Source organism: Zonotrichia albicollis, chromosome 4 (genome assembly GCF_047830755.1).
Source record: "Zonotrichia albicollis isolate bZonAlb1 chromosome 4, bZonAlb1.hap1, whole genome shotgun sequence".
Lineage (NCBI taxonomy): Eukaryota > Metazoa > Chordata > Aves > Passeriformes > Passerellidae > Zonotrichia > Zonotrichia albicollis.
This window is the reverse complement of record NC_133822.1, coordinates 69,740,210-69,765,868: the sequence shown is the minus strand read 5'-3', so window position 1 is coordinate 69,765,868 and position 25,659 is coordinate 69,740,210. Positions and strand designations below refer to the sequence as shown.

General features: G+C 39.7%; 1 protein-coding gene across 4 annotated transcripts; it reads left to right on the top strand.

The window, feature by feature from the left end:
* Window positions 1–1,050: 1,050 nt before the first annotated feature.
* On the top strand, window positions 1,051–23,937 carry SLC26A4 (solute carrier family 26 member 4). 4 transcript variants are annotated; one of them, XM_074540041.1, is made up of 20 exons: window positions 1,052–1,443; window positions 1,823–1,962; window positions 4,074–4,180; window positions 5,790–5,980; window positions 6,433–6,597; window positions 9,126–9,278; window positions 9,390–9,472; window positions 10,424–10,571; window positions 12,926–13,039; window positions 13,791–13,868; window positions 14,061–14,156; window positions 15,554–15,660; window positions 16,996–17,065; window positions 17,375–17,467; window positions 17,565–17,660; window positions 18,554–18,784; window positions 20,231–20,285; window positions 20,599–20,744; window positions 21,897–21,980; window positions 22,468–23,937. In XM_074540041.1, exons 1-20 carry the CDS (start codon window positions 1,141–1,143, stop codon window positions 22,489–22,491), a joined length of 2,484 nt encoding a protein of 827 aa, XP_074396142.1. In that variant the 5' UTR covers window positions 1,052–1,140; the 3' UTR covers window positions 22,492–23,937. The 4 variants fall into 4 exon arrangements, 3 of the variants coding, with proteins under 3 accessions (XP_074396142.1, XP_005481946.2, XP_074396143.1); XM_005481889.4 differs by having other exon boundaries at window positions 1,150–1,443; window positions 4,074–4,184; XR_012580131.1 differs by lacking the exons at window positions 21,897–21,980; window positions 22,468–23,937 and adding an exon at window positions 19,123–19,145 and having other exon boundaries at window positions 1,051–1,443; window positions 20,599–20,676.
* Window positions 23,938–25,659: the final 1,722 nt, after the last annotated feature.

The window sequence follows — 25,659 nt, the reverse complement described above, 5'->3', positions numbered from 1 at the left end:
CATTGCTCAGATCAAAGCAGTTCAGCAGTTTACCCAGATTTCCTTACACTGCAGCAGAGGGGAAGCCAGTTGCAGAACTAGGAAACCTGAATTGTGTTAACCCTACAAAAATACTTCAGCAAATAGCTTATTTCCATTTTAGTAATGGAACACTTACTAAATGGAACACTTACTAAAATGAAGTTAGGACTTAATTGCTTTGAAACCAACTCCATGCCTGAGTAGGCCATTGAACAAATACCTTGCTTGGTGCTGTACCCTCAGTGTGTGCCCTCAGCACCTCTTTGGTGATGGCTGAAACGCTGGCACTGCTTCTTACTTCAGGAAGTCGCCTAGGTGAGGAGGACACGTGCTTTGCTTCACTCCTGCAAGATCTGTGCTAGGTTGTCTTCTGCAGGTAAGGTAGAAGAGCTGAAATGTAGCCAGCAGTATTCAGCATGCAGGACTGACTTTTTCAGCCCCAGTCCTATCTGTAATCCTAAATTACAGCAGGACTGCCAAAAAACTCATTCCCTACGAGCCTCCTCCAGCAAACCAGAAGCTGCAGCCCTGGGCCACCTTCAGGTGTGACAAAGAACCTGTGGGGCCTGAGCCACTTCTTCCCACCGAGGCTGCTGCGTGAGCTCGGGGTGGTTTGGAGAGCAGGTGCTGTTTGTTAGGCATTTATATCTATGCATGGAGACGACTCCCAGAACTTGGGTCATGGGACGCAGCAAGGCTTTGGGAACTCCAAGGAGGCTTCCGTGCGGGCCAAGCAGTGTGCGAGAGTGGCCGGTCCTATCTCACTCCCTCAGGCTCGCCTTAACAGCGAGCACTTCGGCGGCCGCCGGCGGGCAGGTGGCTCTGGGGGGCAGCTGCTGAGGGGCAGAGGCCATCTTCACCTGCCGGCGGGTTCGTGTGCGTGCGGCCAACCCCGCTCCGCGTCCCCGGAGCCCTTCCCGCGGGCCGCCGCCTTTGAAGTGCAGCCCCCGCCTGAGGGCACGGGCGCTGTCGGGGCGGTCGCTCGGGAGCGCCGGCCGGAGCGGGGCTGACCAGGGGGCACCGGGGGGAGGGCGCACGGAGGCGTCGCCCGGGCCGGCCCGGAGCCGGGTCTCTCTGTTTCCCCGTAAATAAAGCGTCGGGCCGTGGGCGGCCGTATAAATGCGGCTGCGGCGGGGCCGGCTCGCCCTGCCCCAGGCCGGGGAGCGGGCGCGGGCAGAGCCGCGGTTCAGGACGCGGACAGCGCTGCGGGGCCGCGGGCGCGGCGGGGCCGGCAGGGGGGGCCGCGCTTGCCGGCTCAGGCGGGGCCATGGCCGCGGGCGGGCGGGCGAGCGAGCCGCTGGCCGAGCTCAGCCACTACGTGGTGGCGCGGCCCATCTACAGCGAGCCCGGCTTCCAGGAGGAGAACGAGCGGCGGCCGCCGCTGCCGCCCACGCTCCGCGAGCGGGCGCAGGCGGCCTGCAGGTGGGTCCGAGCGGCGGGAGGGAGCCGGGGGCGCGCTGTCCCGGCGCCCGCCAACTCCAGCCGCTGAGGGATGGAGAGTCCCACACGCCGGACACATCCCTGCTCCCCTGCCCCACACGCCAGACACAGCCCTGCTCCCCTGCCCCACACGCCGGACACAGCCCTGCTCCCCTGCGTATCGCACTGCCCAGGGCGGGCTTCCTCAGGGAGCGCTCTTTTGACACCACTACGTGTCCCGTCCCTTCTGGCAGACAGGGCTGTGACAGCCACTGCCCCTCAAATTTAAATGTGCATCAGCTCAGCTCTCCGCCACTTTGGGGTTCTTGGGGCGCTCCAGTTGTAGCTCCGTGGGGTGTGTTGATCACTTGTTTTCTCGCAGATGTTCAAGGAAAAGGGCCTTTCAGATTGCCAAGTCCTTTCTGCCTATCCTGGAGTGGCTGCCCAACTACCGGGTGAAAGAGTGGCTGATCAGCGACATCATCTCGGGGCTCAGCACCGGCCTCGTCGCCACCCTGCAAGGTAAAGCCAGGCCCGCCCGGGCGTCCCCATAAGGGAGCCGGCTGAACACCGGGACGTTTTGCAGATGGAATTACAAATCTGAGGCTTGTTATTTAATACTAGATATTAGGTATTATTTTGCAATAAATAATTTATGGTTTTAATTTATTCCTTTTTCTTTCCTTGGCTAGAAGATTTAAATTTCCTGTGATGTGCTCCAAGGATGTATTTAACTTTTCTGCCAGGAGTTTTACTCAAAGAGTATTTATTTTGATATTTAAAATTTTAATTACATTGTGATAAATCAGATAGGTTGTGTGGTCTTATTTCTCTTTCTTGGTTGTCTAAGCCTATAGTTCTTTTGCAACTGCCTACAAAAATCCAGTTATTCCCCTAAAATAATGCAACCTTGATATCTAATCCTCTTTAAAATTCATTTCTCTCATAAGGTTGTTCAGGTCTCTGCAGAAGACAACCTTCAAGGAGGTGGTGATGTATTCAGATTTTTAAAAAATTAAACTTGATGGATATTTAGAGTACATGGCTGCAATGTTAACTTTTCCTTACTTCCTTATTCCACTTGTTAGTAAAGTTTTTGGTAGATGAACAAATAGGAAAGTGTCAGAAATAAGCAGAAATTAGTTCAAACAAGCTACTTAAGGAAGACTCAGAGGGCAGAACCAACCTGCCTGAGGCAGCATCCGTCTAAGACAGGACTGACTATAACCCTGATACATCCAGTAATTTAATCTCGGTAAAGTTCTTACACTATTTCCACAGTTTTTTTCATGACTTCAGCAGGCAAAACTAGCTGTGTGAACCCCACACTTTCCCTCAATGGAAATTCAGTGTTTGTGGAAGAGGACAAAGATTTACATGGGAACAAAGAAAGCAGTTTACGCATTCCCGATTAGACACAAGTATTCTCTCCTGTCTGTTCCCTTGGAGCATGCCAGGAAGGCAGAGACTGGCAGGAAAAAAGCATTACAAACTTCTGCCCCAGGCAGGGGGTGACCTGAGAAATAAAGAAAGTGATTCTTTCCCAAAGAAGAGTGTCAGAGCTGGAAGATCTTTGCTGAAGGTAATGGCACAGTTACAGGATCCCTGTGCCTTTTTAAAATGAAGGGCTAGATAGAACTTTCATATTACTTATAACAGCTATTCTGCTCATACTATAACCTCCTTTATTTTTTTTCTCCAGTGGTCTTATTTTATCCTAAATAGAATCTATTTGTAAAATCAAGTTTTAAATATACTGTCTGGTCTCCCACCTGTGCATTAAAAAAAAAAAAAAAAGGTAGAAAAAATGGAAAAAGCCCAAATTAATGCAAATCTACACCTAGCTATAATTTAAAAAAACACCCCGAAATTTTAGAACATGAATTGCAGGAAAAATTGGCCAAAATATTTGCAAAAAAATGTTGGGATCTTGAGGTCCCTGAAGTGCCTAATTGCCAGCAGCTAAGTGTTGCTTGCAGTCCTTCAGTCAGTCACAGTAGAATGACCAGCACTTCAGAACTTGACATACTCTGACAGGTTTTGGAGAATCTTTGAAGGAGAACTCTGGCTAACTGGGATATGATTTTGAAAGCAATTTTTTTTATTACTTGCTGGATTTGACATCTTGCACAGGTATGCAAAGGAAGAAGAACCAAGGCTCTCAAAATTATGTGACTTACTATTGGTAGATTAGTTTTTACTGGGAAAAGAAGTGGTCCTATTTTCACAAGAGCTGAAGATACTGAAGTGTATTTGTTGTGCAATAACTCAAAGACTTGTGCTTGACATTTCTGTCTGAAACTAGAACCTTCACACATCCTCCTTTCTCTCAAGAAGGACACTCTTGCAGCAATGTTCCCCACTTATGTTTCTGTCTCAGCCTGTGTATTGGGCTGCCTGTGCAAACATTGGAACATCTTTCAGTACTCACTTAGCTACCAGCATGGGATGTACAGTCAATTACAGGCTTTGATACTCACTCACATGTGTGCCTGTGACTGACTTACAAGACAAAGCATATTCTCAATTGCATCTGGACCACAGCAGTAAATCTTTCTGAAAGTCTAATCTAGACAAGGTAGTAGATTGCTGAGAGATTTTAAATATGATATTTTGATGATCTATCATTTCAGGTTTGGCATATGCTTTGCTGGTTGCAGTCCCTGTTGGATTTGGTCTCTATTCTGCTTTTTTCCCCATCCTGACATACTTTTTCCTGGGAACATCAAGGCACATCTCAGTTGGTAACTGCATGTGTTCAAATAACAGTAATTTATCTATTTCAGTGTTAATCCTTACAGCAGATGTTCATATTTCATACAATATAACTACTTTCTGAAACAAATTTGCTATGGTGAATATTAACATTGGTAGATCTCAGGAAATTAAGGGTTATTTCTTCTTTATACAGGCAATTGTTAACAGCTAAGTTTAGGTATGCCACTGCTTTTTGCTTGAATTTGTGCTGAAGTTTAAATCTTGTCTTTGGCTACACTCTATGCAAGAAATTACAAGATCAAGGCCTCAATGGGCATGACAAACATTTTGTCTACCAGCTAAAGCTCAAGATGGCTAAAACGGAGCTCTTTCAGTCTTCTCTACAAGCCTTATTTGCTGCATCCTTTTTTCATTACTGTGGACAGTATCTTCTTCTTGCCTGTTGTGGAGACCCAGAACTTGTGTCTCCATTCCAGCCTCACTGTAGGGCCTCACATCAAGGCTATGGGTAAACTTGTTGATTCTTTCTGAATACTTTCTTTAGAATATGAGATTTGTTTGCTGTCGGTTCTCACACTTAAAATTCTTCTTACAGCTTGATCACTGAAGTGCCTTTTTCTTCATTCTAGCAAAATCTAGTATTTTCTTGTTCCTATCTACCAAGAACACATTGTTTTCCCCTCCCAGAGCTTTGGCATGATACTACACTTTTTCATCAGCTTTCTTCTCTGCTGCATCAAAAGTCTTTGTATGTTTTCTCAACTTTGTTAGCCTCTTCCTACCCTACCAAGCAGCTCACATTTGCTATCCAGATCTGACTTGTTATGTCAACTTATGATGGCATTCCTACTTTCTAGATTATCAAACACTCCTTTTTTTTATGCTTTTCCCAATGCTCTTATTCATGAAGTGTCCTTTAAGGTATCTATGAAATTAACTTAAACTTCTTTAAGACATTTTGTGACATTTTCCTTTTCTGCATAATTTTAGTAAATAACTGCAACAAATACGATTACTTTTAGATTGTGTCTTGCTGGCCCAATGATCACTTTCTCTGTATCTTGCCCAAAGTATAGTTTCAGTCATCTTTAGCCAATGTAATAGCACAATACTGCCAAAAGATGTGGCTCTACCCATTGGATCATGTTCCTGCCACATGGGTGTTGTTGAGTACCCTGCTCATGTGGCATGCTGGATCAGCTGAAAGCTAACCATGACAAAAAAAAATCAAAAAACCAACCAAACAAAGAAACCCTAAAATTCAAAGAAATAAATGTTGCTTTCGCCTGGATCGGTGATCTGTATTGTCTGGTTATGATGCAGATACAAGGGAGATGGTTGAAGTGTGTTGAACATGTTGCCACTTTTGGGGCCTCGGTACAGCCCTAAATTGGCTCAAGCAAAGCATGAAACTGCTTATCTGTATGTACAACACAAGTTATTTAAAGAAGGTGCAGTATTTTGGTCTCATGTATGCAGTGCCTGTGGCTCTTGGCCCCCTAATACTACCAATGTACCCCAATTACAATATTACATGGCTTTTCTGACCTAGAGTTCCTTGTCTAGTCTGATAAATGTGGGGTTGTTTTCAGTTTGTGTTAAAGTTCAGTGTGTTCTGTTTGTCATTACAGGTCCATTCCCAGTGGTCAGTTTGATGGTGGGATCTGTTGTATTGAGCATGGCCCCGGATGAGAATTTTCTCATAGAAGGCAGTAATGCTACAGGGGCTAATGTCACAGGGGCACTGATAGACACTGAGTCCAGAGATGCACAGAGAGTGCTGATTGCAAGTACTCTCACATTCCTGGTTGGAATTTTACAGGTAAAATCGTTGGCTTGAATACAAAAGGTTGACACTGCTTTAATGTTAATGGCAGAAGAATGTCTACTATAGTAGTCAGATGTTTTCCTGTAGTAAAACACAAAAATGAAGGGAAGTTATCACAAACTTTAAAGAGCTTCATATCCTGTGTGGAGTCTCTGACAGCATGACTGGGAGCACAGAGAGCACAATAGCTCTGCCATTGCAGACCAGAAGACCTGCATGAAACTGGGTACTAATGGTGCATATCCTGGGGCTTCCTTTCACACATTGCTTCAGGTCTCCTTTATTTCCTTGGATGGACAATACTAAGCTACACTAAGCTGAAATGGGGGAAATATTGTCCTAAGACTCTGCATCAACAAAGAGAGAAAACAAAGCATAAGAAATCTCCAAATAAAAGTGTACCTTTTTGTTATTTAACAAGCTGATATTCTTCATGATTTTTCTAGGTTATATTTGGAGTTCTCCAGATTGGTTTCATTGTGAGGTACCTTGCAGATCCATTAGTTGGGGGATTCACAACTGCAGCTGCTTTTCAAGTGCTTGTGTCACAACTGAAAATAGTTCTGAATGTTTCAACTAAAAATTATAATGGTGTCCTTTCCATAATATATGTAAGTATGCCCTTCTAATCTGCTTTGGTTTTATGACAGATATTTTTATATAATTGCTTATCTTCTGCTTCCATTTCACACAGGGATGGTTCATATATATAGTAAGTATAGGGCATTCCTTTAGTTCTCCCTTTCATGAAGATCTGCAGCTGTTTATTTTTAGCTGTGGGGTTCTAAATAGCTGCCTTTGGGGTTCCTCAGACAGAAATTGCCATCTTGAAGTCTTTTTCAGACAGAGCACTTTTTCACATGAGGTTTAAATGCCAAGCAAAACAGTTTTTCACTTCTGGAGACTACAATTTGTCCCATCCCTCGCTTTCTCACTTATTGTGAAGGACATTTGCTCATTTATTAACCCTGTCAGGTCATCTCCCAAAGCTCTCTACACTTAAACCAGCAGGTCATTGTGGTAAAGGGCATTGTTCCCACTGTAGCCATGCAGGTGAATTCCTAAAGGATACAGATTCCCACCCTTTGGCCAGGTACCTATTGGTTAGCAAATGTGAGGCTGATTGTTACTGTTACAACTCCATTTGTTGATTTTTTTTTTAGAAAACGCTCAAATGGAGAAATGTTTTGGCTGCATTACAGAAATACTGAATTCCTAGAGGTCTTGTACTACAGAATAATATCCTTTTCCAGGATTCAGAGTTGTGTCACTGACCTCAGCATGAAACTATCCAGGTTCACAATATTTTAGATGTTCCATAGCACTTCATATTAGAATAGCAGATTTCTAAAAGAAGCTGTTTTAGTGGAAAAAAAATGTATTTGGAGATTTTACATGCCAGTTCTGGCAACCAGACTAGGAAAAATACAGCAGACATTTAGATTAACAATAATAGGATGACTAAAACTATAAACAGCAAGGTAAAAATTTAAAAAGAGATCTGGAGGATTATTTGTGGGAGTAAAAAATTATTTTCTTAACAGGCCTTTTCAGAACTAATGAAAACTCTTCCCCTCAGAACAAGGAAAGTTAGATGAGACAAAGTACTTACTGTATAATATACCTTACAGCAAACCTGGCAGAATGATGGACTTGTTAATCCAGCATTTTTTTCATCTGTTTGTTTATTGAATGAACGGTATAATTTAGTATAATACATTTTTTGAAAGGACTGCATGGTTCTTCCAGCTCCAGCAAGGCTGAGTGGGATGCTGACTTTTTAGGTTAAAGTTCAAAGCTTCTGTGTTCTTGCAGGTGAGCCAGGTGAATGTGTTTGCAGGTGCATGTAGAGCAAAGAAATTGTTATTTCTGGTCTGCTCAACCAGTGATTTGCTGTGTCTGCTTCAGCAAGTTTTGGACTTGCTTCAGTAGTGTTTAACAAACTGCAACACCAAGCATCCAACATTAGCAGAATCTCCAGCCAAAGTTAGGAATTTACTGTTTCCCTGTGGAGTGAAGCAGTGCAAGAGGTGCTCAGCCATTCTCATGGGATCCGTGGTAGACAGAAGAATGGGCGAGAAATGGCTTCAGTCAGCCAAGGGAGGGCGTCTGATTCAGTGTTTCAGGAAGGCTTCTTAACTTAGAAAACGTAGCAAATTAAGCACTTAGATGTTGTATTTCCAAACCAAAGTCTGTTCAGAAGGGTGGGAGTGCTGCTGCTGCAAGCCTCCTCTTATGTTTAAACCAAAAGCTCATTACTGGGAGAGCTAACCAGGATGCAAGAAGTCTGTTTCCATCCCCTTTTCTACCAGATGGTTCTGCTACAGCTACTTCACTATGCATGGGATAATTACATTTTCTTGGAGACAGGAGGCAAGTGAGAACTACCCTGATGGGTAGGAGTGGGACAGAGTAGCATTTGTGACTTTCTGTAATCATCCCTTCATGTTTTCTCTGTACAATAACTTGTAATAAACAATAGGATCAAGCAAGGGCACAGGAAGGGTAGAGAAGGGAGCAGCCTAGTGCAGCCCAATTTGAGTGCTCCAGTCTGGGGCTAAACTCTGCTGGGAAGGTTAATTTACTGTAGAGTGAGGTTTAGTGGCTGCTTTTCTGAAGTGCAGAATTCTCCACAGCCTGGTATGACCTGTGTGCTCACGTTCATCCTCTGTCAGCAGCAGAAATAGGAAACAAGTAAGGCACAGACCCCATGAACTGGGCATGAAGTGAACCAGAGCTTTGCTCATGGGTCTGCTAGCTGTCTTTAGAAAAATGAGGATCTCCCTTGCTATTTGTCAAAGTGAAGAAGCTCCAGATCTTCCCTTCCTTTCTCTGATACAGGTAGAGGTAAAACACAGTTAGAGAGTTAGCTCTTTTTACTTAGTGTTAATTGACTAAAATTGGGAAGCAGAAGCCCCCTATGTGGACAATTCTTGCAGTTATGCTTTTTCCATTAAATTCACTATTAAATCCATTTACTGATAGCACCTTGACAATACATTTTCCTCAGGCTTCTCTAGGATTGAATGAAGTTACTTGGCCTTCTCCAAAACCCTATGCATCTGGATCATCTCATGAGTATTTGCACATCCTTCAAATGGACATGGGCATGTTTTATGCTGTCATTTTTGTTTTTCAGACTCTTGTTGAAACATTTGAAAAAATTGGGACCACCAACATTGCAGATCTCATTGCTGGACTCCTCACTATTTTTGTCTGCATGGTAGTTAAAGAAATAAACGATCGCTTCAAACACAAGATACCTATACCTATACCAATAGAAGTGATTGTGGTAAGCAAGGGGGCATAACAAAAGCTGAAAACAGATAAAATTGATGGGTCTAGCTACAGGAAGACAGGAACTCTTTTTAAGTCTTAAAACTGTTGTTTTACCTTATTACAGACAATAGTAGCCACTGGCATTTCCTATGCTGCAGACTTGGAAAAAAAATACAATGCAGGCATTGTTAAGAGCATTCCAAGAGGGTGAGTTTCTTTGTTTTGTGGGGAAAAGGTATTATTTTAATTGGCTAAAAATTACTGTAGTAAGAGAAAATGCATAAAAGAAACATTGAGAGCTGTAACCTGAGTTTAGAACTTAGATCTGGGAATTTTCTGAGTTTTACTTCTGGCTCTATCAGTTATGCCACCCAAATGTGTTGCCAGCTTTCCTTCTGTAAAATGGGCTTAGGAATGTCTGTCTAATTCATGAAGTCCTTCTGAAAATTAATTACTTCCTGCTCATGAAGTGACTATGGGACTGTGGAAAATGGTTTTAAAAAATAATAATTTTTAGTGAAGAAATTCTGCATAGATTTAATTTCTGTAATCCTGAGTTATCCCACTGCAGTTCATAATCCTGCTGCTACTGTTATCCCAATCAACTCTGTCACTTCCATACTCATAGGAACAAGGATGTTGAGGATTACACTCAGAGAGACTTCCACTTGAAAGATTGAGAGCACTTCACAGTAGTAACCTTCACATTCCATTTAGTATTCAGGGCTTAATTAATTAAAATCTGTGGAAACACAGTAGGGGATAAAATGCTTCTGAGATCTTACTGAAGAAGTATGTTAACAATAGTATGAAGTGGCATTAACATATTTATATAATTCATCACACTATTCAATACATTCTTTATTCGATGCTTCAAAAAATGTAGTTTTTCACTTTGCTATCATAAGGCCAAATCTCAGTCATGCTGAGAACAATGGGAACTTTGTTGCTGACTAATACCATCAGGATTTGGGCAGGGGTGAGCTAGATAAGCGTGTTCTGTATGTCAATGGGCTGTTTCCACCTTTTTATTAACTTGAAACATTACACTTCATATTATAAGCAACCTGTATGCCTCTGCCTCAAACTCCTTGACAGTTCTGGTAAGAATGGAATTCAATCAAAGTTGGTAACACCAATATATTTTCTGAATGCTAGATTTTTGCCTCCTGAGCCTCCAAATGTCAGCCTGTTTTCCCAGATGATTGCAGCCTCCTTTTCCATTGCTATTGTTGCTTATGCTATTGCTGTGTCTGTGGGGAAGGTATATGCAACCAAGTATGACTATGCTATTGATGGAAACCAGGTATGTATAACCAAAATAGTTTATAAACATAGTGATGTTTATAATGTAAAACATGCTGACTTATGTAGCCAAATGAAAGAAACACCATTCACACACATTTTTCAGACAAGCACTGAAGTCTGACAGGAGAAATCCTTTCAGCTCTTGAAAAAAAATAGCTGAAATGGCCACATAGAGATGAGCCAGATACAGCTGCAGTATGGGCTTTCCATACTGCTTCATTCCTTCTTTATTGGTCTAGTGACTGCAGTGACTCTGAAAGGCCTGAGCACTGTATAGGGAAATTTTCTGGTGATCTCAAGCTGACATGGTCTAGCAACCTACTTTCCATTTCCACTTGTAAGGCATATTTTGAGGTGGGTTGCTGGGGCAGATGAAGGCAATGTCAAGCTAAGAAGCTGCTTTGGACAGCTTTATTTAGGCTTAGACTTCATGCAGGATTTGAATCAGCTGAACTTTACAGTTAATAAATTATTGTACTTCTCAGCATGACTCCAGTAACATCAATGTAACTACACCTGTAACCTGACAGATCAGTCCTGCAGCTTCACACAAGTTACACACAAGTGCCTACCAGCATTTGAACGTGCTGGAGTAGCTGTGTGCACTAAATGGCTGAACTGCTTTAAGCATTGGTTTCTAGGGGCACAGAGCTAGAATGTGCCATGAGCTGTGCATCACAGGCTGTACAGGATTCCTGCATTTGTTCAGTGTCTTCACTGGGGGTTATGTTGCTCGCCCGTGGTGTGGAATTAAAATGTCAGAAAGCTTCCTCATCCTGCATCTATGCAATTTTTAATTTTATCCTTTGACCATATTAGAAAATGCCCACACTACAACCAATAGATGAGTATTTTGTTTATTGAATCCTTTATTTTAGTCCTAATGGATTACATAAAGTTTGACTTTAGAAACACTGCTGTGCTGTATATAAGAAAATTATGCTTCTGTTTGTCAGTTTACAATCCTCAAAGATCAAATCTGGTAACACTTGGTCTTAAAGATGACAAAAATGCACCAAATCTCAGTTTAATAAATCTCAGAGAATAATAGATAATCCTAGAAGTACTGTTTATGCTGTTCTGTTGTTTAATATGTTGTTCTGCCAGCAGTGGTGTGCTTCAAAGATGCTGATTAAATATTGTAGTAGAAGAATCAGTTTATAAAAGCAGAGTGCCTTCCTTTCAGTACCATGCTATGAATTTTACATTTAGCAAAGGTAAAATGCAGCCCAGGATGATGAGCAAATAGTTTAGTTGATCCAGAGAAGTTAAAATAACATTGTAAATGCAGGTAGTAAAATAATTTTGAAAGACAGGTTGATACTATTATCTATCAGTGTCTACATTATCTTCATAGATACAGATCTTTAACACCTAAGAACACTAGGAACAATACCTCCAATATTTTCTCATCAATCACAGTGGTTACATGGGAATAGTCATGAATCATTTAGATCTGTTACTGCCCTTGTCGTTGGAGCTAAATGAAAATTTACAGGAAATTTAATTTTGTACAAAAGAGGGGAGACAGCCAAAATCAAATTTTAAATTATATTTTAAAAAGTTTGCAGTGAGTGAAAAGCTCTTGTGCCTGTGTCAGCTTGGTGAAAATAAGGTTTCTGTCAATTATATGAGGTTGGTTGCAGACAGCTCCCAAATTCTTGATTTCCCAGCAGAGGAATGGCCCAGATCCCAGGACATAAAGCTCCCAGCATCCTTTCACTTGAGCAGAAAAACCAGCATCAGTAAGTGCTGGCTTCAGTGACCCTGGGGCAAATCTGAGAGTGTTGCCTCAGACTCAGTGTGAGTTCATTGGGATGCTTAGAGTGAAAAATTTCTGACTTAGCAAACTGGAAGTTTTCAGTGAAATTGTGCAATATTGCAAAGTTCCTTAATAGTTCTACTAATAATACAGTGCTTTGCATTAGTTAAAGTCTTGTCTAAACTCAGACTATTGTACTGAGTTTAGTATAATAAACTTGTTTAGCTTATGATACCTGGAAGTTAAATTTTTTCTAATACTCATTTCTTGATTCAATTATTCTAGTGTAATTCTTAGAAATCTTAGGTTTGATGACATTGATGGAAGTTTTAAACACCTTTTACTCAGATGAGTATGTCCACGTCAGGGGGAGTACACCAACTTCTTTGTGTTGGTTTCCAAGCAGAGGTAGCTGCACTGGCACGAGAGGCACTTGTGTAAACATTTAACAGCTCTAACTAGTTCATACTTTTCGTAATATTATTGTGCTACCTACTTTATAAACTACTGCAGAAACTGCTGCTGTCTTTCTCCATTGAAAAACTGTCTTCAGGCATCTTTATTTACAGCAATATCCAATTATCTTTCAGGAATTTATTGCCTTTGGGTTCAGCAACATTTTTTCAGGTGCCTTTTCTTGTTTTGTTGCAACTACTGCTCTTTCACGGACTGCAGTCCAAGAAAGTACTGGTGGAAAGACTCAGGTAATGGCCTCTTCTTATTAGTACTGTGCAGAGGTAAATTTAATTTTGTGTAGTGCACAGATTTCCCTGTGAGATGAAAATTGTCCTTAAACAATTGCGTTACTGACACATGGAAAGCCACGGCTCTAGTAGTGAATCATTTTTGTAGCTCTGCCAGAAGAGGGCAATCAAGTTTTACATAGCATGAGTTACCTTAGGGGTCAGAAATCTTTTAACTCTAGTCCCCCAGAATTTCATTTCCAATTAAAGGACTGAGTTTATCACAGTAGGATGTGGGAGGAAACCTCTCCCAGCTGGCTATGATATCTTTAAACTTCCATGTGCTGGCCTGAGCAGCTCTGCCATTTGCCATCCACCATCAGCCATGGAACATCTTCATCATGATGAGTAAATTACTTTCTTCTACCAAACTATAGCTGTGTGGTTCTTAATAGTGAAAAACTACAGGTTATCCAGCAGCTCCTTTTCCAGCTTACACACAGACTGCTCCATTCATCTGTCTTTGTAACATAACCCCTCAAGAGCTACTACCCTGTGTTTGTTTAGCCTTCCTGCTTAATTGAATTCCCTCTGTGTTAGCTGAAGTGAATAATGGTTGCCCACATATGCCTAAACACAATGACACTTTGGCAGGTCTCCCTGTTCCTAAAGAAATGTAATGTGCCACTGTTTGTAGTTTTCTTTTTGTAATCCTAGAAACAGATGATAGAATCATAGTAAGTTCATTTCCTATAAACACTGTTCGTTGCAGGTTGCTGGTATAATCTCAGCTGGGATCGTTTTGATTTCTATTGTTGCCCTGGGGAAATTGCTAGAGCCCTTACAAAAGGTACTGTACTCTTCTGCAGCACAGCCACATCAGATCCAAATGTTCAACTATGATGGGCAAGATTAATATCCCACTTTAAACTGTGGTATCTGATTCCAGACAGGGCTGTGGTTTACAGTGTGTGAGGCTGAGCAATATCTTAATATGTATCTTTGCTTCTGAATACCATTTTTTCATTATTTTTCTTCACAGTCTGTGTTGGCAGCTGTAGTCATAGCTAACTTGAAAGGGATGTTCATGCAAGTGTTTGATGTTCCCCGTCTATGGAGACAGAATAAAGTGGATGCTGTAAGTAACCTAATTTTTTTTCCTCCTGAATGTTTTTGTCCACTTTTAGGGTTTTTTTTTTTACCTTTTAATGCCATCCGAGTTTCTCTGAACTACCACATAAACAGGGTTTTTTGGGGTTAACATCAGAAAACTTTTATGTGTATCCTCAAAATGCAAATGCTATGAGGTCAGTAAAAAATTCACCAGTTTTAGGTCAGTATTCTGCTAATCTTCTTTACTTCCTAAACCCTGCTGTAAGGGTGCCAGTCAGGGTATTTGTGTGCATTGATAACTCCTTCATAGCCATTTCCATAGTATACAGCAATCTTGTGTTGATATGGCTTCAAAAGCAGATGGCCTGCTGCCCCTTTACCATTCTGATTTTATCTTTTGCACTGTTAAATGAGTCAGAGACCTTTCCTTAATTCATGTACATATATGAACATCCCATTTGCCTGAATAACCTCAGATAGGCCTCAGGAAAAATGGTTTTTTGTTGTGGTGAGATTAATCCAAGCTAGGATGTGGATTCATTTGGCATGCTAAAGGGTGTATGAAGAGACTTTTCTTATGAACCACTATAACCATATCTCAGGGTACTTCTCACATCTCCCACTGTGTATTCTGTGGAGCAGACCTTCACTGTGGCTCTTAGGGCAGGAAAAGATTGCATGGAAGACATTTTTCCCATTATTTTACGGTGAGTGTCATTGAGCAGTACCTGTCTTAGACAGATCTCAGATATTTTAGTCCATCATTTACTGATTTATAGGCAAAAGATCCCACTGACTTCAGTGAGAAGTGCAAGCACTCAGCTTTTAAAAAAATTGAGTCTACTGCATGGGCAGTGATGTAGGAAAGAGCTGAGGAGTGCACTTCAACTGTTCTGCCTGAATATTCAGTGGAGATCTTAGAGAAGTGCCATCAACCTGTTTATATGAAATACCTCTCTTTGCAACAGTTCTTTCTGATTCTTAAATGTCACTGAGAAATCCCCTTCCTTCCCTATCTGTCTGCATGGGGGCCACTTTACAGTATTTTACATCTTGGTAAAATAAATCTCTTTCCAATTTTAAGAAAGATTAACAAAGATTGCCATCATCAGAAATAAGTAAATGCAGTGTTTAACTGTATCTCCTTTAATTTTGTCAAAGGAATCAGATCCTTAAAAAATACTGTTATGTTGAAAACCCCTTTATTTCCTAAAAAGCTAACCATGCCTAATAATCTGATGGATGAAAGCATCTTGGAGGAAGAAGAAGATTTCTGAATGGAAGTCAGCAGATTGCTCGTGTGCTACAATCAGCTCCAAAGTTAAAATATGCTTCACATATTACCTGGTCTAGTGTTTCTTTAGTGTGACCAGGAGTCATATGTTAAAATGAAAATACTTTTGTTTGTTATTTCTTCTCCAGATGATCTGGGTTTTTACATGTATAGCATCCATCATTCTGGGACTTGATTTGGGATTACTTGCTGGCCTTTTGTTTGGATTGCTGACAGTTGTGCTGAGAGTCCAGTTGTAAGTAATACAGAATCAGAAATAATTCTTAGTTTTATATTATAAAAAAGGAAGATAATATGCTGAAATGGAAGATGATTTGTGGCAGAATATCTGTTTGGGTTTACGAAAAATTTAAAATGAAAAATAATCTCTTTCTTTTAGAACAAGACACTCTTTGTGTGCTATCATGTAAATACACTGGTAAAAGAGAAGCTGCATTATTTGATCAGTATTTCATATCATGTTGGCCACTCTGGTGGTACTTAGCCATATGTTTTTTATGCACCCACATAGCTGAGTTCTGGAAAGGGACAGGAACATTCTAGATCAAATATAAACAGATGTATGGCTTTGGTAGTGAATTGATCATTATAGTAACTCTCAGCAGGTAATACTACTACAGTATGTTGCACATGCCAATAACCTTTTCACTTATTGCTTATACAAGACTGATTGTATGGCTGTAAAAGAAGAGCAAGAGAAAGCATGAGAATAAGAAAAAAAAATTGTGCTTCTGGCTGACTTGTTGCTGCTTAAAGATTATGAGATGTGAATGGTGAGAATGGTGAGAACAGGTGGATTTGGAGAACATTATTCAGACATCTTTTTATTTTTCATTGACCTTTTATCTGAAAATACAACATAACTTCTTTCCTTCAGCTTGGAGTTCAGAGAGTATGGTAACTAGCATTACCAAGGTATAGTTGCACTGTCAGCAAATGCATAAAAATAAAGCCTTGTAAAAATTGTTACACAATAGTAGATTATAAAAAAATGAAATTTGAAGAGCCTCAAAAAAGCATTCCCAAATTCAACTCAGATGTTACCAAAATATAAAGGGGAGATGAGGCCTTACAAACTTCAAAACAATTTGCTTCAGCTGTTAAATATATATCTGGAGAATGCAAAACATTTTGGTTTTGTTATTGACTAAACTAAAAATTTAAAAGGTTGGATAAAAATATTTACATAATCTGAAAATAATGTAAATGCATTTCAGTTGATTTAGAATGAAATTCTTTTTTTCAGTGTAAAAAAATTGGTTTTTCAAACTTTAAGCAAATCTATTTACTTTTAAGATATTCTTCTGGTTTGGGAAACCAATTGAACTAGTTGTTCACTCAGCTCTTAAATCAAAATGGTGCATTAAGTAGGCTGAGACCAAAGTGCCTTGTTTTTATAAAGGCTTGTTTACTATACTGATGCAAAATATCTTCAACACTTTTGCAAGTCCGTTAGTTTGGCATTGGAAAGCAAACCACAGGAGTCAAAGACACTTTGTATGCAGCAATCCCTTCAATTCTGTGAGTGCCCATGTATGACATTTACCTTCACTGTCCTCACTTCTGTTAGTCCTTCATGGGGAGGCTTTGGAAACATTCCTGGCACGGACATCTACAAGAAGGTCAAGGACTACAAAAATGTAAGTCATGGCTGAATTGTTTTCCTTGAGTCTACACGTCAGTGTAAGAAAAGGTGGTGCCTTGCATACTGTACACAACTTGAATTTGGAAGGGGGGTCTTCAAAGATAACAAATTTCAGCACCCTCTTCATCCAAATAGTTGATCCATCTTGCATGCTGAGGTTGTAAACTTCTAAAAACAGAATCCCCTCAATCATCAACAAATCCATGCAATTTTTTAAAATTAGATATGTAACTGAAATAGTTAAACTGCTTCTTATTGTCAAAATGTGGCTGTTGCTGTTTAACCTTATATTCTTTGGCAACAGGTTATAGAACCAGAAGGTGTGAAGATTCTCAAGTTTTCAAGTCCAATTTTTTATGCTAACATTGATGGACTGAAAAGCAGCCTCAAATCCACTGTAAGTGATAAGTTATTGGTTTGGAAGCTTCTTAACTGTCCTCGAGATTTCCTCAGAATTAATAATAAGTTAAATAATTTTGGTCTGTTTTCTGTAGGTGGGATTTGATGCAGTCAAAGTATATAATAAGAGACTCAAAGCACTGAGGAAAATACAAAAGCTAATCAAGAAGGGAAAATTAAAAGCTACTAAGGTAAGGCTTTCTAAAATTATTTATGTCTATTTTTTTCCCAAAGGGTTACTGTTGGAACTTCTTAGTTAAGGTTTAATTATGAATTACTCTGTACTCATCTTTGAAATAGAGATGAAAAGTGTGACTTACTACATGGTAGTACAGTTTATAAGTAGCATATAGAATTTATAATAAAACTTAACTTACAGTTTTAATCACCTAGACCCTAACTAAAGTTAGAGTTTCTAACTACCTGGACCCCCTGCAGATCAGGTGAGGTCTTAATACATGGTTTAATGTATCCTAATATAGCAATCATAATCTAGACTTAAAAATGACATGAAAGAAGTTGAGTCACCAATACAGAGAAAACAAAAGACACTGCAGACATCCCTGGCCCCTGGGGGTGTCTCACTGTTAGCAGCAGTTTTGGTCCAAATGTCCCACACAGGACTTGCCATAGACAGGGCTCTGTTATGACAATTTCTGTGTTTCACTTCCCTTCTCTGATGGGGTCACCAGCTACACCTGGTTTGCCCACGTGCCTGGGACCTTCAAGGCCAGCAAGGAAGGGAGAGATCAGCCTGGTGCCCAGGAACCTTGAGGCAGGCAGGGAGAGGAAGAAGAAATGGATTTGGTTTGTCTAATTGGTTCACAGGACCTTCAGGGCCTGAGAGTGAGGGAAAAGGGAACAAATACAGGATGTGCTCAGCCATAGAGAATGGCTTCTTGCCTTATAAAATGACATTAGTTATGCTACCCACAGTACCAGGACTGGGAGCAGGGGATACTGGTCACAAGTGTCTATGTCTTGTCAATTCCTTCAATAGAAGGTACCACAGGGCAGTATTTTCTGTAACTCCCAAACTTTCCCCGTGATTAAATTCTATATTCCATATATTGTCTGGCAATAGAATGGCATCATCAGTGAGCCTGGTATTAATAATGAAGCTTTTGAGACTGATGAGGAACCTGAAGACAACCAGGATCCTCAAGTTCCCACCAAAGAAGTAGAGATCCAGGTGGACTGGAATTCAGAACTCCCAGTCAAAGTAAACATCCCCAAGGTGCCCATCCACAGTCTCATTCTTGATTTTGGAGCAGTAACCTTCTTGGATATTGTAGCTGTGAGATCAATAAAAACGGTAAGGGCATTTTTTTCTGATGTTCTCTGAAAATGAAACTAGTCAGTAGTATGTAAATCCAGAGCTGTTAGCTGAAATTAATTTCTGAGTTTTAAAAAGAATGTTGTTGAAAAATACCATGAAAATATAAATATGAAAAATACCAGCAAGAAGCAGAATATTGGTGGTATGTGTATTTTAAGTAGGAAAAAATGCATTAAAAGAACAATATAAAGGGTGCATAGTTAAGTACTCAAAATAATTAACTGCAAAATGTGGTCCCATTATATGCATATGTTATAAAATATTCTAGTTATATATTTTCTTTCCACATGCCTCCTGCTTTAATCTGGGCACAGGATGATGTTCACTCAACACAGAGGTAGTAAAACTTTCATCTTACCATCCCAGTTCAGTTTTTAGTCACAAGATTTATTTATTCATTCCTTCATTTATTCATTCCTTTTAATTATGGAGGACGAATGATTCATTTCTTTGTAGTATTTTCTGTGGCTAATATCAAGTGCTTCATCAATGTTCATTAATTAATCTTCAGACTCACAGTACATAATAAGGAGATTGTGTCTTCCTAGGAAGAAGGAAATGAGGTGCAAAGATTAAGGCCAAGTATTTCCATTATTTTTTGGTGCCCAGTTACAAGTGTGTAGGACCAGATTGTTCAGTCCTCATTTTTTCCTGATAGTTTGTATGTTCAGATTAATGCTTTCAGTAACTTAATTTTGCAGTTGGGACCACTTAGTCTATCTATAAAAGCAGATCTTTCCCATGACTCAAGTTTATCAACTAACAGAAATAGAATTAATAATCACCTCTGAAAACACCAATCTAAGAGACTTGCCAGGGAGCCAGGGGTAGATTTTAGTCCCCTGCCTTTTAACTAAATGAAATACAGGAGCAGTGTGTGCCTTGCACCAGCCTCCTGCCTGGGTACATGGAATATGGGGGTTGTTGACATGACTCTCTCCATATGTAGCTTTTTCATCCAAGGACAGGTCTGTCTGTGCACTGCATGAGGGAAAAATCTGTGTAAAAAATCTGCACGTGCCAGTGAATCAGTGTATCATATCACACATACATGGGGGAAACAAAGCTCACCCAGCCCCATGTGGTCTCCCTTGGAGAGATGATTATTTGAATTTTGAGAACAGAATGACAACTTTAATTGGCAGCAATGCTTGTGTATGTAAAATGGGAATTTCCACTTACATACTTGAAGAGAGGACTCTTCAGCAACCAGGTACCTGACTAGTGGATCTTCAAGTATAGCAAAGTGTAGCAGCACCTTAATTATGATGAATAAACAAAAGGTACTATGTGGAATGAAGACAATCAGAAAAAAATGAAGTGTATGTGCCTATACATTACACAGACATACAAAGAGATATGTATTTTCTCCCTACAGACTTTATTTATTGATGTCTTTGTTGCAAACTTTTTTTTTTTTAGATAATTAAAGAGTTTGAGAGAATTGATGTGAGAGTATACTTTGCTTCATATCAAGGTAAATATGCAAGTATTTCTATTTTCACTCATGCAAAATATAAAATGAAGTAGAGAAGGGATCTCTAGATGTGTTTGTGTAGCATCCACACTAATAAATATGTGAACTGTAACTGATAAGCATTGTTGGCTCCACTGGGACAAAGAAAATTGTGGGGTGCAAAGGAGATATGGAAAGTAAAAATCAAACTAAACTATAATTGATGGATTCATTTGGATTCCCTTGATTTCTGACAGTTGCAACCATGTATTTTAACTTTTATTTCTTAAATACTTCATATTGTATAAACAAGTTACAACTTTCTTTTATTCAGACAACCTTATATCTCAGCTGGAACGGGGTGCCTTCTTTGATGACACTGTCAGAAAAGACATATTTTTCTTGACTGTCCATGATGCAGTGCTCTACATAAGGAATCAAATGACGTACAGTGACAACCAGGATCCCATATTTGAGAAGGTAAGGATTTCCAGCAGTACATTTCCCTTCTTCCATCATCTAGCACTCATTCTGGAAGTTTCTGTGGCACATTTGAAATCTAGACCTAGAACTGTAGTACCAAAAAAGTGGGAGTGTAGTAAATTAGGCAGCTTCTGTAGTACATGAGTATTTTTGTTGATTAAAGGAAGGGTCTGTCAGCTCCAGGAGCTTGTTAGTGAAAAGAACATGAGAAACAGCACATATGGGAAACACTTCATCCAAAGACACATTTTCTGATTTCTGACTACTGGCATCTCAAGAACCTCATCAGCTGGAGACGGCATTTGGAACATTATATTTAATTTCTACAGATGCAGTTTTCTTCAATGTGTCTGTAATACTTCTTTAGGAACCTGTGACACTATCCTGTGGAGATGGGTTCTCTAATTTTCAATTGTATGACAAATATTTCCTGCTTGGTTTAGGCCTGCTGGACTTCTGGATTGTTAGCTGCAATGAATAATTATTCTCTGCTCCCTTTCCCAACGCTCCATAGACTTCTGATCAAAGCCATAGTCTCACTCTACTTGGCATGGATGTGTACAGAAGCTGTTCCACACTAGTGTTAATTCCTGCTGCCCTTCTCTGTGCATTTCATTATTGTATTCTGTGTTTTTTTCAGATAACCAGAACACTCTGTAGCATTTAAAGGTTTGCTGTGCTCTGTAGCATTTAAGAGGCCCTTATTAGGAAAATGGTCCTATAATGTCTTCCTTTCTTTTCACCACAATTCCTTTCCTAGCAATCACTATTACAGTATTATGAATAAATAACAATTAAAATTAATATTACTGATAATTAACTAGGCTAGTACTCTTATTTTTATAACTTTTTCATACTAATTTTTGTGCTAGACACTAACATTTTCATAATGTATACAGAAGTTTAAAGATAGACTTTATTATTGTTACAAAGCCATAACTAGTCATATGAGCAGAGACAGGCCCAAAGGCTCTGCAATTTTTAAGTTCCTCTCAGCTGAAGTAAATCATCATCTTTGTCAAGAAACAGTAAACAAAAGACTATTCTAAGATGTGGAAGTTATTTTAAGATACTTTAGAGTAAAAAAATAAATTTCAATTATATGGACAACATGTAACTCATCATGTTTCTTAATTTCTTTCTACCAAGATTTCACTGATGCAGGAGTCAAAAGAACCCATAGAGTTCACAGAAGCCAGCCAGCCTGATGATGAACTTGATGTTCAGGAAGAGGTAAGAACTTCAGAACTGAAAGTGTCCATCCCTCTGCCTGTAGCCTTGAGGCATGCTGTGGGAGTATGGCCCTCAGCAGGTACCTGCTCCATAAATACTTACCCTCTCTGGATACTGAATGGCAGTACTAGGTGGAGGAAATCACATTTTTCTTGAGATGGTAGTAGATTATATTTGCTTAATTATCTCCTCATCTCTCTTGCTTTAGGATTACTTTTGCCTTACACAGGCTTATCAGTAGATCTAAATATAAGCTGGGCACCTAAAAGAAGACTTTGTAAAATGATGATCAACCTTTTCCTTTCGTTCTCCTTTTAACACAGCAGACAGCTTCTTGCACAACCTGCACCGTTTACAGAAGTTACTTTCTTTGTACTTTCACTGAGATTTTAGTTTACACAAACATGTCATTTTCCCAGATGGTGTATGTACACTGAGAACTAACCACAGCCTGTTTCTCTGCACCTTTCCAAACCCATTTCCCTAGGCTATGCGCCGACTTGCCTCCTGAAGGACTGCTGGTACTGTCCTGCCTGTGAGAGCACAGCAATATCCACCCACCAGTACTATCCATACCAGCATTTTCTGCTATGAAAACAATCTTTGCACTTGAAGAAAACCCTGATTGTTTGTCTGAATGATACAGATCTCTATAACTCTCCAAATTTTAGCTAGCATTATCCCAGAAATATTCTGGACTTTGATTCTGCAAGCACTTTCTGCTATGATATATATTAATAAAAAAGAAAATCAGAAGACTGTTGTGAAAGATGTACTCAGTTTTGGGACTAGTCAGGCAGAAGTTGCACTACACTATTATCAGTGTGCACAGGATGAAAAGCTGCTCTGTGGCCTGCCCAGGAGAGTGGAAGAGACCAAAATCTTTGGATGGCAAGCCTTTTGTTCAATATTTCTACAAAGCCTAGTAAAAGGGCTGGAGTTCTAGCTGGCCAAGGCTTTGAATTCAAGAACATTTGTGTGAGAATATATGCTGACAAGCCTTGAAAAATGTACCACGATCATTTTTGACAAGCAATTCCTTAAATTGCTGCAGGTAGTTAGATCACTGAAAGAGGTGACAGGTGAAACTGTCACATGAACAGGAAACAGCACTGAACTACAGTAATACTTCAAATAGGAAAAGTCTCTAAAGACTCTTGGGTATGGGTTCATTAGATCTGTATTGATCCCACTGTAGCAAGTCTTGCACTCTATTGTCCCTTAAATAAGGGACAGAGAAGATTATTTTGGCTAGGTTACATAATCTTCATCAAGAGCCAGATCATGACATAAATTAAGGAAAACCTTAGTCCCTGGGTACTTAATGAACTCTGTAAAACAGGCTGATACTGAGTGTAAGCAAGAAAGTCAGAATGTGACCTAGTATTGACATTAGGGTTTTTTAAATGGAATATAGGTGTATTTTTTGTTTAATGAATAGTTATATTTTTATAGAGATTTTTTCTTTTAATAGTCTACATCAAACTGCTGCTGTTCTTTTACATATGAAAGTTCATAATGCACAAGTGCAATAATTTACAGAAGATAAAGATTTGAGCAGCAAAATTTTAATCCTTAACTAATATTCTTAGTTTTCATGAAGAAGGAATGTATTTTGATGGAAAACTGACTGCTACCTAATTTTTTTAGCATTACATTATTTTTTAAATGGAAAAAACCCTGGATTGTAAGGAAACAGATAAAAACTGAAGTGTAAGAAATGTCCAGGTATAAAATGCCTTTTCATTCAACAATGTGGAAAATTATCTTCAGTATGTTTAATTCTCCTTACTTGATTTCATCAGAGAAATTTTCTCACATTACACTGAACAGAGATTTCTGCTGCAGGGAGCAGTGAAAGAGCTAAGCACTAAATAAATTATTCTGGCTTCAGGATCCTAGGGAAAAAAATCAGGGAAAAAAAATCCTACAATCTTTGGCCAGTATCTTAAATAATGGGTAACAGCACCAATCTAAAATCTGTAGTCTCTTGTTAAGGCACAGACTTCAGCCTTCACAGCAGTGAAGTTTCTCAGTACAGACACTTGAATTGAGGTGATGTTGGTGCTCCAGTCCAAGCCAGCAAACAGCAGGATTGTATTCACAATGTACATAGGCTGTGGGGTGGGCATCCACACCATCTGAGGATGGGGCAAGTGTTCAAGAGACAAATCACACCACTCTGCACCTCTGCAGATGGAAACATTCATTTCTATTGGCACCAGTGCTTCAGCCCGGCCTGTGATGTGCCAATTCATGCTTTTAACTCCACCTGTCCTCCTCCTGTCCCCTTGCCAGCCTCTCACAGGAGGCTGGCACCTCAGCCATGGCCCCAGCTCCTGTTAACCTGACTACTGCAACAGCTGCCAGTGCACAAGGCCAGTGACATGTTTTTTAGAAGCTGTTCTGCTTTTCTGAAACAGATGTACATTTTAAGTAAAAAATAAAATAATCTACTTGGTAAGTGAGCTTTCAGCTAATTGTTATGCATGACACAGTCTACAGAAAGATGGTAAAAAAAAATGGTAGTGGTGTTTTTTCCCTCAAGGCAACATCTGCACTGTGAAGTTTGAGTACAGATTCTTACTTGACAGAGATGTCATTACATTCTTTTTTGAACTTTCTCTAGTTCTTGTCTGTACAGGTATTTAAAAAGCAACTAAATACTCAACAGTCTTCCAGTTCTTTTCCAAACAGGACATCTGATCTGGGATTGTGATAAAATATGATAAAATGCACTTATTCTTGGCCCTTGTATTTCTTCCAGGCATGGTTGTTCTTAATTTAACAGTAACAAAATATTAAACATTTTCTGAAAAACAGCATTTCTCTCAAAGCCTACAGTGGCACAGAAGAGTAAGATGTAGTATGCAGAATGCATTCAAATGCCTTTCTCAGTGGTTATGTGCTTAATTTTCTATGTATCCATCAAAATTAAGGATACCAAAATAAAGGATTTTGCAATGAAGCTAAAATTCTCTACAGTTTTGTACTAATTAAAATATCTTTACGTAGTGTAACTAGATGTGCTTATTTTTTTCCAGTAGGATGAAGAAGTGGTATTTTTGTATGCATTTTGAGTATTACTGTTCTGTCTTTGCATGTCAGATATCAAATTTGGAGATGTATTTTAAGTTTTTTTACACTTTTAAAAAGCTGCATTTGAAAAGTAATTGTACCCATTAACTAGAAAATAAAGTTGTGCGTACTGAAAATGTGCTCCTTGTGTCTGTATGTTTGGGGGGTTCTTCTTTAGTTTTGGGTTTTTTAAGTCTTCTCTTTGTGAATTCCTATTATGTGGAGATAAAGCATATTATGAAGGGATCAGTGTCACTCTTCCCTTGGGTCTGTTCTGAGGATCAACAAGGACAAAAGGGGAAACCTGTTCCCTCTGCCTTGTGCGGGTAAGACAAGAAATGCTAGACTTTAATGGCAGCCTTTAAATGTTAAGGCTATAAAGATAATGAGAGACATTGTTTGTAGGGCCACAAGATCCCAACCTGGGAGGCTTTTAGTGAGACAATCACCCCTGTGAAGCACATGGAGTAGAGTTACCCGTACTTTAGGGTTGTGGAAGGACTGCTCGAGGCCATTTGCTACTTAAAACTTATGACTTCGTTGTATCTTTACTTCTTTCCTTTCTTCAGTGCTATTCTTCAGCATCGCACTGAATTACACC